General features: G+C 37.2%; 1 protein-coding gene across 1 annotated transcript in view; it reads left to right on the top strand.

Annotated features, from left to right (window-relative positions):
* LOC129237372 (nuclear pore complex protein Nup88) overlaps positions 1-17,699 on the top strand; it is a 163,491-nt gene that overhangs the window by 55,828 nt on the left and 89,964 nt on the right. Inside the window, exon 2 of the mRNA XM_054872067.1 lies at positions 3,866-4,035. Within this exon, the coding sequence (XP_054728042.1) occupies positions 3,866-4,035 (170 nt within the window). The remainder of the gene's footprint in view (positions 1-3,865; positions 4,036-17,699) is intronic.

Below are 17,699 nucleotides of genomic sequence, written 5' to 3'. Positions count from 1 at the left end.
ATATAATTAGAAAAGATATGCCCAAAATATTGATGCCCGGTTTTATTTATTTATTAGTTCTTTTGTTTTTCTTTTTATTTACCAAATTTATTGGTTTATTTATTTATTTTTTTTTTTTCTTTTTAATTTTAGAATGAAAAAAATTTTTTAGTTAAAAAAATTGTACAAATATGCACAAAAAATGTATTAATATTTTTATATACCTAAGAAAATTTGGTTTTAGTAATGAAATTTAATAATAATCAATTAAAAAAAAATATGGTCAAATTTTGTTTATTATTTTTCTCAACACTGTAACTGTAAAAAGAATTGCTTTTTCTTTGTATTTATTTCTGTTTATCTTGAGCAATTAAATATTTGGTTTAGTTCCACCATTTACAGTTGAATTCATTGCATATTTTTGTGCGCCTGTTACGTTGCGTCACGCATTTCAATGCTTTTGCTTGGCTCTGTTCCGGTGTAAGTTATTTTGCGGTGTTCACATACGGATTATTCGTATGTGTAAACTTTTCATTTTGTTAATCAGCGAATTGGAAAAATATCGGCGTACTGAAATGAGTTGGAATGGGTGCGAGAGCGAAGTTAAACAAAACATGTCGAAAGTAAAAGGAATTTTTAAGATTTAGGAACAGCCCGAAAGGGCGAAGGTTGCAAGACTTCGTATTTTAATGCATATAATCCACTTGCAATCTCAAAAGAAACGGGTATCATCAGTATGTCAAGAAAAGAGTATGAGCGACTGTACTCGTATGTAGCTTGTGGCATATTCATAATTTTTCATCTCTACAGAAAACATGCCACCGTTTTTTTTTTTTTTTTAGTCTTAGCTGGCAATATCGCAAAAAGGCTTACAAATTATTGAATGTGACGGTTCAAGTACCTCCAGTGGGTCGAAATTTTTTGAAAATAATAAAGATAGGTTGAACTCAACTGTAAGCAGAGCAGAATCTTCTTCCAAGCAGAGTAACACGTATACCCGATTCAGTATTAAAATATTATGAGGAAGCATTTTACTTATCAATAGCGGTACCAACGCTATCATGAAGTTTTTATTCAGAACTTTGTAGATTAGTAAAACCGACTACTAGTCTGAGTTCTTGGTTACACGAGCATACAGAGAAATAAGAAACTATAAGACCGTATACAAATTTCCTTTTTTCAGATAAGATACTTTTTAACCCATATTGGCCATTGTAGCCATCATCAGAAATTGCCTGAATCTTTCGAGCACTAGAGCACTACTTAATTGAAAATTTATTAAAAAATTCTCGAAAATATTTAAATGAAGAATTAACTATTGATACATTAGAGCAAAAAAACTGTCGTTAGCATCAACTAGATCAGCTGTGTCTAATAGAAGGTTAAATAAAAAATTCGCCGAACTTTTTGAACAGTAGTTATACGGGGTTACCGGGAAAGTCGTGCTAGATACCTAACAACATTATTATGATGTATAAAGCTTAATCGTTTGGGAAATACTCGATTTTAAAGATTATTAAAAAATATATTATTTTCTTTGCTTGTACGTCCATTTTTTTTTTAAGTTTTTTAATGAGTTTTTTCTGCTTAAAGTTAAAATGTTGATTCTGCTAATAGTTAAAAGGTATACAAATTGTCAATAAAATTATAAGCAAACCCTGACAGTTAAAAATGGTTTTTTGATAAAATTTTCAATTTACGATTTCTCACTAAGAGTTTCATACTTCACATCATTAAAAAAAATTTTTTGGAAACTACTCTGCAAATCATTTCAAAACTTACTAGCTATTCAAAAATACATAATTCTTATGGTGCTTTCGCTTCTATGAAAAAATGTTGCCCTTCCACGGCCTACAAATCGTCACAAAACACTTCGAGTATGTATGTATCTGTCTGTGTCGGACTCACAACCAATAATATTAACGTTTAAAATAGTCAGCTGATTTTCGGGTCAGCCACCCCCTTACTAAACTTCTCACAGAAAAAAATTTGCCTTCGTAGGCTTTTAGAGACGAACACCGAAATTTCACGTCGGAAATAAGTGCTTTTTAGAATCGAACACGAAAAAAGTAAAATGAATTTTTTTGCTTGAATTGAAGAAGTAGCCCATAAGGGGATTGCGGGCACAACTAGATTAGGTAGGGGAGTTAGGGTGGGTGTCGCAATGACTCACTTAAGACTCAACTATATATATATAGGGCCCGCCATCTATCGTTACGGATTTGAACTAGGTATTATTAGAAGAATGGTAACACTTAGCTATCATCTGATTTAACAGAAAATTAGTTTTATTCTTCCGCTGAACGAAAATGGTTGTGTATACGCTCAAAGAACGCTGGGAAATATTGCGACATTACTTTGAAAATCATGGTAATGTTGCAGAATGTGTACGAAAATTACGTACGGCAATGGGAAGAAGAAAAGCACCGAATGAAGTGTATGTGCGTTACTTTGCGAAAAAAGTAAGAGAAACTGGGTTGCTTATTGACAAACCATTGCGTGACCGACCAAAAACCGTGCGTACACCCGAAAATATTGCTGCTGTGGCCGAGAGTGTTCGAGAATCACCAGGAACATCAGTTCACCGTCGTTCTCAACAATTGGAAATTTCGGAGACATCATTGAGACGAATTTTGCGTAAAGACCTTGGTATGACGCCGAGGCAGCCATATGAATGAAGTTGTGTTCCATCATTAACCGGAAGGATTGTACTTCAAAATAAAAACAAAAGTTTGGAAAAATATTGAGTAGTTTCTTTTTATAGCATTTTTAATTCCGTAAAGTTATATGGCGGACCCTGTATATAGCGGGTTCACCCTTTTTGGGTGTTTGGCCGAGCTCCTCCTCCTATTTGTCGCGTGCGTCGTGATGTTGTTCCACAAATGGAGGGACCTACAGTTTTAAGCCGACTCCGAACGTCAGATATTTTTATGAGGAACTTTTTCATGACAGAAATACACTCGGAAGTTTGCCATTGCCTGCCGAGGGGCGACCGCTATTAGAAAAATGTTTTTCTTAATTTTGGTGTTTCACCGAAATTCGAACCTACATTCTCTCTGTGAATTCGGAATGGTAGTCACGCACCAACCTATTCGGCTACGGCGGCCGCCGTGAAGGGTAAAATTCCATAAGTAAGAGGAAATTAAAAAAAAAATTACGTGGTTTGAGATTTTGCAGAATTATGTAATGGAAAACAGGTAATGGTAACAGGTGCAAAGTCAGACAGATAGCACTACTGTGGCGTACAGAGTTTATGTTTAGTTATTAGCATCTTTTGGAAGAACTCACACCAAGCTCAGCCAGATCGGCCTATTGCTTTGTATTTCCCGTTCGTTTGAGTCTTAGAAGTCGAGTGATTTTCCTTTTCCATTACGACAACGCACAAGTTCACACCTCAGCAATGATGGGAGTAAAATTAATGAAAAAGATTTCCAACTCGTTTCACAGCCCCCCTCTTCTGCAGACTTGGCTCCATCAGCTCCCTCGTACTACTTTCTGTGAACCAATTTAAAGAAATGGCTGGCGGTAATAAGATTTCATTCAAACGAGGAGGTGATTGCAGCAACGAATGGCTACTTTTCAGACTTGGACAAATCCTATTACTCGGAAGGGATCAACAAACTAGAACAACGTTGGGCTAAATGTATAAGCCTAAAAGCAGACTATGTCGAAGAATAAGAGGTTTACCACAAGCAATTGAGCAGTTTTTGTTTTCTGCACGTACCTTTCAAACCACCCTCGCATATTGGCATCAGTGAATATTCAATATATTTTCCTTTTTTAATAATTTTTATTAAAGAGTTTATATTATACTAAATGTTGTTAAATAATGTATTTAACTCGATATCTCAACAAACAAAATTTCTTTTCCCCTCATCTCTTACAGAGCCTCACGCCATCGATGCCGCAAAGTTTCCAAGTGGAACGTGTTGTCGCCTCCACCGAAGGCTCACTCATCGCGCTAGCAGGCGCCAGGGGTGTCACCGTACTCGAACTGCCGCGTCGCTGGGGCAAAGATGGGCTCTTCATGGAGGGTAAAGAGAAAATCACATGTCGGTAAGTTGCTGCCAAATGAGAAAAGTGTAAAGAAAGAATCAAAACAGAATTAAATTATAAGTGCAAACAAATTTGTAATGCAAATGCGTGACAGCAATTAAAGTGACGCATAGCAAGCAAGTACACCTAAGGAATGCCGCATATTAAAATGCCATTAAAGGTCGCACCAAACATGTGGCATCAGCGAAAGAAAAAAGTAAATATTGTCATAACTCAGGCTTAAAATTAAAATTACCTTTTAGACTCACAAATTGTAGAGCGAATGGTGGTATCAAGGGCTGGGTCGGGGTAAGCGACAAGAAATCCAGCTGTAAGCGAAAAGTTGTAGCAGAAACCAAGAAAAAAAAAATAAAGCAACAGACACTGAAAAGTAAATGATAAACTGCATTAAGCGCAACATTTTGTGCAATGCAAAAGTTTCCGAAAAGCGAACTTTCTGCCATCGGCTGCTACACCTTCGTCGACGAATGTGTCTTATGCCAACTCTTGTCGTCTCTGCCGGGTGCCACAAAATCATTATTGTATTTGTACTGTATCTCTCCAACAGGCGGTCTTACCTATGCCAAACGCTAAGCTGCTACCGAAAAAGCCATTATTATAATTTCATACCTTAAAAAAATAGTCGAAATACGAAATAAATGTGTGCAACGCCAAAAAGTATGCAACGACGGTATGCTTGGATTGTATTATATATATACATATGTATATGTGTGTATGTGTACGAGCAACCAAATACGCTTGACTGAATGAGCGTTGCAAGGCGTTGAACGTGTAAAATGTGCCACGTTAAGCACATCTGTTTTTTATTACTTTTAATTTGCCATTAATAAAGCATATTTTGGGGGGCAGCGTCACATTTGCCGACTCCTCAATTTCATTTCATTTTTTCTAAGTTCTAGAGCACTTCATTACTTCATTTTTTAAGAATTTAATTTTTTTCTTCCACCATTTATTTCAGCGGCTATGGTCCATTCCGATGGCAGTTCGCTTTTATGTGCCTAATGCAACGATTTGCGTTTAGTGCGCCCAATAATAGGCAATTAAATGGTTTTAAATATTGCTTGCCAAGCGATTACGGGTAATAAGTCAATAATATTGTCAGTTTTATGGCTGCAATTTGTAGAAGTTTCTTAATTGAGAGTGGCTGTGAATATGAAGAAGGACGGGAAGTAATATTTCAATAGGCAAAAGACAATATTCGACTATGCAAGAAAAAAAATTTTTTTTTTTAAATAAAGTAATTTAACCCGCTAATGCGCATAAGTGTTTAAAATCACTCATTTTTGAAGTGAATTATTTTACCAGAACTACAATAATTTTTTGCATAGTAAACAAACAGTTGAGGAACTGTTTGCTATTTTAGTTGCTGTCGCCTTTAACGTTCTTTTTATGCAGATTTTATCTGAGGCGACCGCTAGTGAAATTTTACGGGGAATAAATTTCTAAAACATTGCATTATTTTTAAAATTTCTCCAAAAAAGGGGTCAAAACGACCCTCTTCTGAGGGAGCTAATGGGTTAAAATATTCCACAAAAATATACCTCGTGAAATTCTGCTATATATGTCCAAAGTAGGTAATTCACTCAGACCAGCATTTTAATCGGTTTTTCCGCTTTTTCGAAAAGCTCTCAAGTACGTAATTGAAAAATTAATTAAGCTAAAAAATGTTACCTGGGATTAAAAAATGCTTTGGGTGTTTTACTATATCGCGCTAGACCGAAATTGCCTTCATTTCGCCCCTAGACTATGAATCTAAATTATTGCAGAGTGGAATAAAGAATAAATGATTAAATATGACGTCCAAGCTATAAGAAATACCGCAATTCCACCTATAAACTTGCGTTTCTCGTGTAAAAATTAGCCATACACAAAAACATGAAATCTCCATTCACTACCATTAAGGTTTGTACATGAGATGTTTAATTTAGGTCCCTTAGGTAGGACATGCACCGTCAGTCAGCTTTCGTCCGTCCAATGCACTCAAAAGAAGTTACCATACGTCTTCCGATACATAAAATTTGGTATAGAAAAAAATGTTCGCTCAAGGGAAGTGTCCGCCTAATAGAGATATCAGTTTGGCGAGGATACACTGTAAATTAATTGGCACACTACGTAAGGATACTGTCGTCGTTTGCTGCTAGCTTTATAAATACCTGGAATACTTTGGGCTGCTTTGCTATCAGCAAATTGAAAAGCCTCAAAAGAGATGCAATTGTCATCTACTCGTACTTAAAAAAGTAACCCTCATTTCCAGCACAGATCTACTAGTACTGTTCTAACAATGGTTGGTTGTTGTTGTTCTAATAGCATAAAAACACTCTGCGTAAACTTAGATGCAATGCCGCCAAAGTGAAAGTTCGTAGCCCGTTAAAAATCCAAGTCGTTCCTTGTGCATTTATAAATCTGAATGTCAACCTGTCTTAGAAATGGTTTTGGGAAGAAATGGTATAACCTTTTTTTTAGCTGATTGGTCGAGTTTTTTCCCCAATTTCTAGTGTGCGTCCTACAATTATGATTCATCTTACCTCTGAGTTGCAGACCGGAGGTTTGCTTTTGCTTACCGAGGGTCGTTCAGTATTTGGAAAAACTTTTTCTATCACTTTATGTTTCATAACCTCGGTAGGCATCGATGCCAGTATCAACCGCATGAAAAGTCACGCGCAATCGCTCAGCTATGGCAGCCGCGGAAGAAATTTTAGTTAACTGAAAAAGGTAAGCAGCGAATCTACTTGTAGAAATGACCAGTAAATGTTGCCGCTTCTTAACGCTAAAAGCACTGAATCCCTGCTGAGCCAAAATAATAGGCAAACACGCCCAGAGGTTAGTCGCGCAGATTCACGACTTCTGTAAAAGCTGTGTATATGAAGAAGAAGAAGAGGCGATTCTGAACCTTCTATGACACTGTCCTGCTCCAATCAAACGAACATTCGCCTTTCTAGGTACGTAATCCTTAGGTGAGCTAGAAGAGCTCCTAAGCATTGTAGAAAATAGAGATATTTTAAAAGTTTTACTCAGTTTACAACGGCTTTAGCTAAGATCAGGGCATATCATACAACCGTTACAATCTCAATTAACTTAGACTTTAAAGGGCTTGCAAACTTATAGCCAAAGCCCTGGTTGCTGTAACAAATTAATTTCGTTTTCCTCCTTAAAATGCACCCCGACATATGAGACCTATATTGCATCCTGATGTCCCCAATTCAACACTTGCATGACGAGGCTCACATGCTTCCTGTAAAGGAGCATAACAAAATGCTCGGCAAGCAGTTTCTCCTAGGGTGTCACCGTAGGCCTCACCCATGCAGACACCTGCTTGAGCCTGAGCCACCTCCCAGGCACATCAGGAGACACTTCCTCAACTACGTGGACGAGATCCAGGACAAAACAGATAGACCACTCCAGGATCAGACAGTGTACAGGCAGGCCATAAACGACATTCATCGGGAGACCCTTACCCCCTTCTTAAGCTCCCGACCCCCGAATGCCGTTATCGGAGTCCAACCACCACCAATTGCAGACGAAGAGGTCCAGCTTCCCCGAGAGTCCCGCGTAACCTTGGCACAATTACGTTCTGGATACTCTAGCAGGTTAAACTCCTACTTATCCAGAATCGACCCCGACATACTAAACATATATCCGGCACTGACATGGCGAAGATACTGCTAGAACAACAACAACAATCTATATTGCATATGTGCAGTAGTAATTTTAAAAGACAGTAGTAGCCGGTCCCTCATATGATCGCTTAAACTAATTTTTCTAGTCAAACACATTCGAATCAGCACGTTTCCCAGGCCTACCTTAGATAATCTCGGCAGTTCAAATTGGCAGGATCACCAAATTTTTTGGGTTTAGTATTGCTGATACAGCAACAATAAGTTTCCGAGTTCTTCTTAGGACCAAAATAAGCTGACAGGTGCAGAGCATCCGAGCTGAGCGTACAAGGAGCTAAAGCTAAAAAATTATGGCTGGATCGAGGATAGAGAAGAAACCTAAAAAATGCTTGGTAAATGATGGATGGACTTACATCCTTTTTATGGGTGTTTGGCCGAGCTCCTCCTCCTATTTGAGGTGAGCATCTTGATGTTTTTAACAAATGAAGAGACCTACAGTTTTACGCCGTCTTCGAATGGCAAATGGTTTTTGTATGAGGAGCTTTTTCATTACAGAAATGCACTCGAAGGTTTGCTAAGTCAGCCTAGGGGCGACCGCTAGCAGAAAATACTTGTCATATCAATTAGTGTTTCATGCCCGCAGCTTCGAACTTGTTTATTTCCGAGTGATAGTCATACACGAATCTTCTATGCCGTTGCCGAATATTCGTCGGATATACGAAATATTAGATGAAAAAGTAGAAAATTCGATGCATACTTCAGAATCACTACGACCAAGGCGAAAAGTTAGAGAAAAGGTTATACATACATATGCACACCTGTGTTCACAATTCATTTTTTTTCTCCTGCGCACTCTACAAGGCTTCCCCAACGTACGCGATTAGATGCTATCGTCTTAGATGCTTGTGTTTATAGAGGATTAGTGCAGGATGGATCTTCTCAAGCCGAACCTTTTCCGGAAGCCAGTCGTGGCTTCTGCTTCCCTGAGGATTTCAATCTAGAGCCATTCTGGTGATGCTGTTAGGCGGTTTCCTAAGAGCTTAGCCTACCCGACTCCGTTTACATTTTTCACAATAATAATTTTTATTTATTATTATTACAGTTGTGCAGACCATTGCTTCCAGAAATACGGTTATCCACTCCGATCGATCCTCTGCTACTATTTCCAGTTCGCGATTCCCATTTTCCGCAAGTCGGCTGTGACCTCATCAATTCAGCGTTTGTTTGGTCTCCCTCGGCCTCTCCGTCCAACCACTTGCCTATGGAAAGCTATACAGGCAGCTCTCCATTTGGGTATTCTGTAAATGTGCTCCAGCCATCTGGTTCATTTTATAAATCATATTGCGTTTCCATTTTGAATCAGTGCATCGATTTCGTGGTTATATGTATCTTATCCGATATGTTCCGTCATCTCGGCGGAAGTGACCATATATTTTTCGCAGTATCTTTCTTTCAAACCTCAGTATTTGGTCAATGTCTGTTGTTTTAAGTACCCATACCTCGCTGCTGTATGTTAATATGGGTTGTACAAGCGCTTTATACATTGCCATCTTCTGAGCTTTTGATAGCAATCGAGACTTGAATAATTTAATTTATTTATTTTGTTTTGCTTATTTGTTTTTTTTAGATTTTTTATAATTTCGTTTATTTTTATTTTTTTTTAATTCAACAAATTTTCATCAAAATTTCAAACTCTTTAGTCAAAATTTTTCTAAAAATGTTCTAAAAAAATTCTGAGTGTGCAGTTTTTTAGCCCATTCAATTTTAGTATAATAAAGTGCCAATTTAAAGTGGCTTAAAATACGCGTTCATGTTTGAAAAATTTTTGTTGTTTAGAATGTTAAAATCTGAAAAAAAAACAAGGAATGAAAGTTTAGAGTAATATATGTTAAAATAAATTTCAAAATTTAGAAACTAAATAAGTAGAAAAAAAATCAAATCAGCTGCCTGCTACCTTTTCAAAGTGCCTTAGTAAAAATTTATTTTGAAGCAAAATACCTTTAATAGCTGAGCAGTTGTTAAGATTTCAAACAGCTTTGATTTTCAAAAATTTGAATTTTCGATTGCTTCTTTTCGTTTGGCATTACAAAAACAAGCATTCGCTGCTTCTTCCGCCCAAGCTACAGCAGCACATTTCGAAACTATAACTGTAATTGTTCATATATTTTAATACTTTTCTTCTCTCCCTTCTGCTCACAAGCAAATTTACAAAGAACTGTTCGGAAAGTAACTCAACTTAAAGGATTATTGTGATGACGAAATTTCGTAGAAAATTTTCGCTGATTTCCTGTCTGTATGCGCAAAGACTAAGCGTACTCCTACCCCGCCTGCCATTTCCATAGTCGGTCCTTTGTTTCGCGCGACAAATCGCCACAAAATGGGCCAACCACTTCAGCGCGAAACAATCAAGGACAAAGCGGCGTTACGAACACTCAAGCAATGCTTCCTTTCCAAGCTATGACTTTATTTCTGTGCCTTTCGCACGGAAGTGCTGGGGACTACACTGACTGAGTGGCACGGTAGCATGCGAATGCGTTGCTCAGAGAGACAAAGGCACGCCAAAGCCAAAGTCAGCTAAATAACTTCCTACTTTAAGGCTTTTTGTATTAACGTGAATTTTGGAATTTTTTTTTTTTATTTATTTGTTTTTTTACAAAAATGTGTAAGTAAAATTATTTATTATTATACCTATTTGCATTGGTATCATTTCATTTGTGAACCATATAATAGAAATTTTGCTTTTGAATTAGCGTTCGCGACCAATAAAATGCCGCACTACTTCTCTATTTCAGCTCTTCAAGCGGCCAGGCTGGCCGTTACGCGGTTTGTTGGACTGAAGTTCGGTGAAAAAAAGTCATGGAACAAATGTTTCTAAATGTTTGTTTATTGTTGTAAAGTTTATTACCCTCCACAATTTTCCAGTTAGCGCATTTTCTGCCGACAATGAAACTCAAATTCCAACGGCGTACAATTCTTGTTCGACGAACTTTTTTTTTTGCTAACTTTGCATCTTACTTTTATTGCACTTTCGTTTGATATTTGCATAGAATTGTGATTAGTTTGAAATGGTGGATTTATACTTTTGCAAAATTTCTCACAATTGGAATACAGGCATACGTGAATTGAGGTTTCATTGTGAACAATAAATGCAGTAAACATAAAGGGTGGTCCAAAAGTAAGTTAAAAGAAATAAATTAATAAAACTAAAATTGTTTGCTATAGACAGTTTAGGTATTGTGGCTTTATTAGAAAAAATAGATATTACCATTATTTATGAAGTATGATTTATTTCGTGGAACTCTGGCTCAATTTTCCTAAACCTTGTTGAAGGCTCTTGGATCCACAGTGCGAATAGTCCAAACGAAATATGCTTAAGAATCTGAACTTCATCTCTACATCTTATACAAGGTGGCGCAAAAGTGACCTTGCGATGTTTTTTGGCTGTAATTGAAAAAAAAAAGAAAAACTTTGATTCTTCTTTTATATTATAAAAATTATAAAATGTATAGCATTTTCTGATAGGAGGATTACTTTAGCGCCACCTGTTAAAACAAAGTCCGAAAATATTTGTATTTCTAAGCTAATAACTCTGCACTACCAGTGCCAACGATGATAGATTTACAAGATTTGCTCTTTAACTATGGTGAAAAAGGAAATTGCGGTCAGCGGGTACTCGGCATCCGAAGCAGACTCGCTCATTTCACACGTATTCACACACTCGTCCAATCAGTCGTTGTTCAGACGGCAATGAAGTGCTATTGGTTGATTTTCGTATATCACCAATACAATCGCAGTTTTTTCATAAACACATTCCAAGTGACATCAGCCCGTCTGATCTGTAAAATTCGCTCAGAACCGCATAAGTTTTAACCTGTAAAAATCTTTCCATCATACACCAGTGTGATTTCATGAAAATCAGCTGATATTGTGCTTTCGCTGTGAGCAAAGTAGCAGTACCACGATCGACGGAAAATGTATTGCCTCCGTTATTGTGCAGCTCACGGTTATTTCGTGTATGTGTGTCATGCCTTACCAGTTGTTGATTTGTGACAACTTGTTTTTTCTTCTGATGATGTTGGAAAAAAAATTTTTTATTTAAATACCCAAAAATGTTTTATTAAAATTAGATGCATTAAAATTAAATACAAAAAATTTAAATTATTAAAATTAAATTTAAAAAACCTATAAAAATTAAATTTAAAAATATTAAAATTAAATACAAAAACCAAATATTAAAATAACATACAAAAAAACAAACGTTAAATAAAAAATTGTTAAATTTAAATAATTATTAAATTATTTAAAATAAATACAAAAAATAATTCAAAAAATTAAATAAAAAAAATTAAAATAAACAAACAAAATTATGGAAATTGCATACAAAAAAAAATTATTGAAATTAAATAAAAAATTATTAAAATTAAATTTAAAAAAATTTAAATTAACTACAAAAAAATTTTAATTAAATATAAAAAAAATTTTAAAACTAAATAAAAAATTATAAAAAAAAACAAAAAACAAATTAAAATTAGATAAAAAAATAAAAAAAAAAAATATTAGAATTAAAAAATTATTGATATTATACAGGTGGCGCAAAAGTAACCTTGCGATGTTTTTTGACTGTAATATAAAAAAAAAATTAAAAACTGATTCTTCTTGTGGATTATTTTTATTTGGTCTTCTAATTTTTTTACATCAAGTCGAGAATATGATGTCATGTAAATGGCCGCCACCACAGTGGATTGCCATAAACCCGCGACTTCAAAAAGCCCCACAAAAAGAAGTCTGGGCAGTCAAATCAGGCGATATTGCTGGCCAGTGCAAATCGCCAAAACGGGAGATTAGGCGCCCGGGAAATGCATCCTTCAGCATATCGGTTGTGGCACGTGCAGTGTGTGCCGTTGCACCGTCCTGTTGGAACCACATGTTTTCCAATTCCAATTCATCAAGTTGCGGCAAAAAGAACTCGTTGATCATTGCTCTGTAGCGCTCACCATTCACAGTAACCGTTTGGCCCGCGACGTCTTCGAAGAAAAAAGGTCCGATGACTCCTCCAGAGAAAACAGCACACCATACAGTGACTTTGAGCGGGTGTAATGGCGTGGGTTACACGCGGATTTTCAGTGCCCCAGAAGCGTAAATTTTGCTTACTTACGTACCCGCTAAGATGGAAATGGGCCTCACTACTCATGATTATTTTTGATGAAAAATCATCTTCCTCTTGGTGGTGATTAAGGATAGCTTGAGCGTATGTTAGACGCGATTGGCGGTCAGCAGCTAACAGCTGATGCACCGTCTGGACTTTGTACGGAAACATCTTCAAATCTTGCACCAAAATTCGCTGTAAAGACCGTCGACTGATACCCATTTGCGTGGCACGTCGTCTGGTCGATGTCGACGGCGCTTCCATGACATCCTCGGCTACAGCAGCAATATTCTCTGCAGAACGGCTACTCCGGGGTCTGCCCCTCCTGGCAGCATCTCGTGTTGTGCCAGTCTCTTCGAGGCGAGCGGCTAAACGTCGCAGTGTTTTACCAGTAGGCGTTGGACGGCGAGGAAATCTGCGACGAAATTCACGTTGTGCCAAAGTCACCGATCGATTATTGGTCAAATAAATAGTCAGCAATGTTTCGCGTTCTGGAGCAGTGTAGCGTAACATTGTTTATTAACGTGTATTTCGCATGTGTTTACTACACAAATGTCAAAACAGAACTGACATTAGGGGCCAATCGCAAAATTTATAACATTTTCTGATATGAGGATTACTTTAGCGCCACCTGTTATTTAAAAAAACTTAATAAAAAATTATAAAAATTACGAAAAAAAAAAAAACAAATTAAAATTAGATAAAAAAAAAACATTAAAATTAAAAAAAAGTTAAAATTATTGAAATTAAATAAAAAAACCAATTAGAGTTTAATTATAAAAAACTTATAAAATTAAGTTAAAAAAAAAAAACAATTATTAGAATTAAATAGGAAAAACAGTTATTAAACTTAAATAAAAAAATATTAAAATTAAATTTAAAAGAATTGTCCTATGAGTTTCTAAGCTCAAGTCATCCAAAAAATCATTAGCTTCCGAAGCTATCAGCGCCTAAAACAATGTCTACATTTTTCAAAACCTTGTACAAAGCCTTGAAAACTTATTTCAACTTTTATAACTGTGATGAAAATCTTTATTTTGCCCTTTACCCACCTCCATTCCTTACCTTTTTGTATACTGCAGCTGTCTAGTTCACAAATGTCAAATATGATTGGCGTACGATGCCAGTTGCAAAAATTATGCATCTACCAAAAGTGTGATTAATTTTGCGACACCTTGCATATGTATTTCCATCATCTGTCTTGGAACGATTTTCTGCATGCTTTGTATTCGATTGTTTTGCGGAAATGCACATTAAACTAAATATGTACGCCTGTATGTGTGCCTCTACTCTGAAAGTATTTAAAAAAGACGGCGGAAAAAAGCAAAGCAACTGCAGCACACCAACTAAATTGAAACCTAAACGTTTTGAACAGCAAATTATTGTAATTGCGACCGGAAAATAGACGGCAGAATAGAGAAAAAAAACGCTGCGCGAACAACACTTGAGCCTCGAGCAGGAAAAGCACAAAAGTTATGAATTAGAATAAAAAATAAATATACCTGAGTATAGGCATAAATAATTTCTTCACATATAACATAGGATTACAGAGGCGCTTGGATAGTTACGGTTTGATTCGAATTCGTTGTAATTTCTGTTGCCTTATCACTCTGACGCGCATAACTCTGTGGTGGATACCGCTGAATGAAACCCTTCATGGCAACAAAAGGACCTGCAGTCTGAGAAAGCGTGAAACCTACTACTCTCTGGTTAGTCAAAAGGATTCATAGGTGCAACCTTTAAATAAATCGTAAAATTATTTAAAACGAAATGGTTGGAGTACTCGATTACACCCACTGGAGTAATAAAAATGTACAAGGTCATTCGAGGAAATGAATCTGCAACCAATCGCAGGAGACTCCAATGCACCTTCTTGAATGTTATGCTATAGCACGGGGTAAGGTTGAGACATCTCGGTCAACTGCAGCCGAAGGAAAGGCGCATACGCTCAATCCAACTCAGCTCTATCTTGAGTTTAATAAGGGAACTGGATCTGGATAAGATACTGTGATGAGCTCAAGATACTGTGAGGGCTCAAAAGGCCATGAGGTCGAAGTACAAACCTCGAAGAAATCGAATCTAATCTAATCTGACAGTACCTATACCGTAAAGGCAATTTTTAGTTTGCAGGCCTAAAATCAATTGGATTCGCCAAGCTTTCTCTTCAAATTTCGTTAATCCAAGAATAACAAAGTGGAAAGGTATATTACTTCAACCATTTCTCCAACCTAATTTGGTTGCCAACTCATTCAAAAGCTTTCCATTGGTTTTTATACCTGATTTCTAGCAACCTCGTATCCGTTGCTAGAAATCAGGTGTGACAATCAAGTTTCGTTGAAGTTATCGACTTTCGCAATAGTAACCCTCCAACTCTAGGCACCGATTTCAACATTGTACCCACGATTGGAAGCACCCTAAGTAATCATGCGTAGTTAACCCACTCAACACCTCGGTTAGAGTGGAATTATGAACGCCTGGGAATTTTTCATTGTAATCAGACTGTGTCGACCATTGCACTTAAGATCTAGCAAGAGGACTTAAAGGATATGGTGACACCGGTGGGGCGGGGGACACATTACTCTCTGCAAGCTTCGCAGATTTTTTTATGAGTCTTAGCAGTTTGTCGAGAAAAAGAGAATATATATACGTAGCTCATCCATGCTCAGTACTTCCGACACCCGACCCAAAAATTTTCTTAAATATACAATCTATATATGGCGAAAACCAAGCATAGGAGGACAAAATACTCTGTACTATCCTCACCCTCTAAAAAAGATGAACACAGTGGCCGTCGATGGTGCCTATAGTGACTTTATGTCGGCTCCAAGTTTCTTTTTTCGTAGCTCACCCTCCTCTGTCTGATAACGAATTTTGCTACCACTCTGTCAGACCTTTTAAGAAAGCACTAGGCTGATTTTCAGGTGTCCGCACTGCACCAGCGGTTGCTATGTTATTTATTACTGAAGGCCTTGATGCACCCGACATTTTTGCAGAGGTACGGATGGTTTCTAAGACCTTTAGGTAGAATGTCGCTACAGATCCTGCTTTTTTATTCCTCGCCGCCTTTCGTCAATTTTCCATTCTATTGCTTTAAATTTTGCCAACAACTTCAACTGGAAAGGCAGTTGTCATTCCGAAAACAGTGAAGCATCTGAAATTACTGTCCAAATACCACCCCGCTTCAGTACAATTTTCATTCTTGGAGTCGTGAGTGTAGAAAGTCTTTACCGAGCTTCTTAAGATGGTGTCTGAGCCTCCTTATTGCTCCCTTGAAGGACATCTCCCTTGAAGACATCAGTTGGTCATTAAGTGCCTGCAGGTACTGCTCTGAAGTTACAACCTCTTAAACAGCTCTCTGTGTCCGAAATTTCGATCGTCATGCCAGAATTTATAAAATTGAAGTCGACACATCGTTTTCATTACCTCCTCTTGGATCCGTTAGTCCAGAGGTCGGAAATCCAACAAAACTTCAAGAGCCGATTCTGACGTTGTACTCATGGCTCTCGTAATGGCTAGACACACACTCCTCTGTAGCCCGTGTGACACAGAAATCATGGTTTTGGCCAGCAACTACAATGGATTGACGATTGTTCCGACTAAAGTTATGCTTATCCAGAATACCACAGCCGGTCTCGGGCTCTCGGTTATTGCATCCTTGAACGCCGTGGGGAGTGATATCAGGACTGTAATGTGGGAATGCCACCAAAAACACAAAAGTTCCACAAAGAAATCTTTCACAATGGAAGAGAAAAAAGCCGGTTGTATTGTCAGAACTAAATCTTCTAGTCGAATATTTCATTTCTCCATTTTTCAAACAAAAAAAAAATGTCTCTGGATTTATCCCACCAATCCCGTGAAAGGATAAATATAGAAAAAATGCAATATATTGTGTACAATAATTTTACTCGCGCGCACTTCACCTACTTTGTAGGTGCACTCGAAAATGAATTCAAGCCACATGCCCTTCTCCCACGTAGAAAAAAAAAAACAACCAGAGAATAAGAACAATAGGCGAAATTGGAAGCCTTCATCCCCGCTCTCACCCATATTTAGGCATGCACACATACACAACTCACCACAAATACTAAGTAATTGCAAAAAGTAGAAAAAAATAACAACAACAAACCAACTACATCACCAATGATGACTGAAAATTGCTCAGGTTAGGTCGCTTCAAGTGCCAACACCCCCAGTATCGTGCATTGTGCCAGCCGAAGGCAAAACTTCTTGAAAGCAGTATTTCGATTGTTGCCAGCATAGGGGGACGCAGAGGGAGAGAGAGAGAGAAGCAGAGCGATGTATAGTGAGTGAGAAAAAAATGCTCAAATCTGAAGTGTTTAATTTTTCGCATAGGTGCACCTTTGCCCTACCCACTTTGCTTGCTTTTTCATTTTTTCCTTTCAATTGTCGTGTGCAGTTGCGTTGAAGAAGTTGAATCAGCTTTTTTCACCCACCCCTCTCCCACACTTTCTCTTCGTATTTGATAATCGTACCTTTATATTTGCAATCAAGTCACTTTTTCTTCACATGTCAACAATAATTTTTTTTTCTGGTATTTTGTTTCATGACGACAGAAATTGCCAGGTGCAATATGCTAGAGCAGCTTTGGTTGTGAGTGGGGGTTGCAGCGATGTGGGGTGGGGTGCTGTGAATACCCGCTTTGTTATTAATTTCATATGAATGCAAAACGTCGACTAGTAGGTAGAAAATATTGTATGTTAGGTTATGATGAGGTACTTGTCGATATTTAAAATAATTGTGGAAAAGTCAGTGCAGCACAGGAAGTTAGAAAATTATTTTGCAAAATTAAAATTTGTATAGAAAAAGAGCTGCATGCAGTAATTTGCTATAAAATTTATGTATGAGTTTGCGAGAGATATTAACAAAGAGTTAGTCAGTACAAC

The sequence above is a fragment of the Anastrepha obliqua genome, chromosome 2, assembly GCF_027943255.1.
Source record: "Anastrepha obliqua isolate idAnaObli1 chromosome 2, idAnaObli1_1.0, whole genome shotgun sequence".
Classification (NCBI taxonomy): Eukaryota; Metazoa; Arthropoda; class Insecta; order Diptera; family Tephritidae; genus Anastrepha; species Anastrepha obliqua.
Note: the sequence above shows the minus strand (reverse complement) of the source record. Positions and strands in the feature narration are given on the sequence as shown.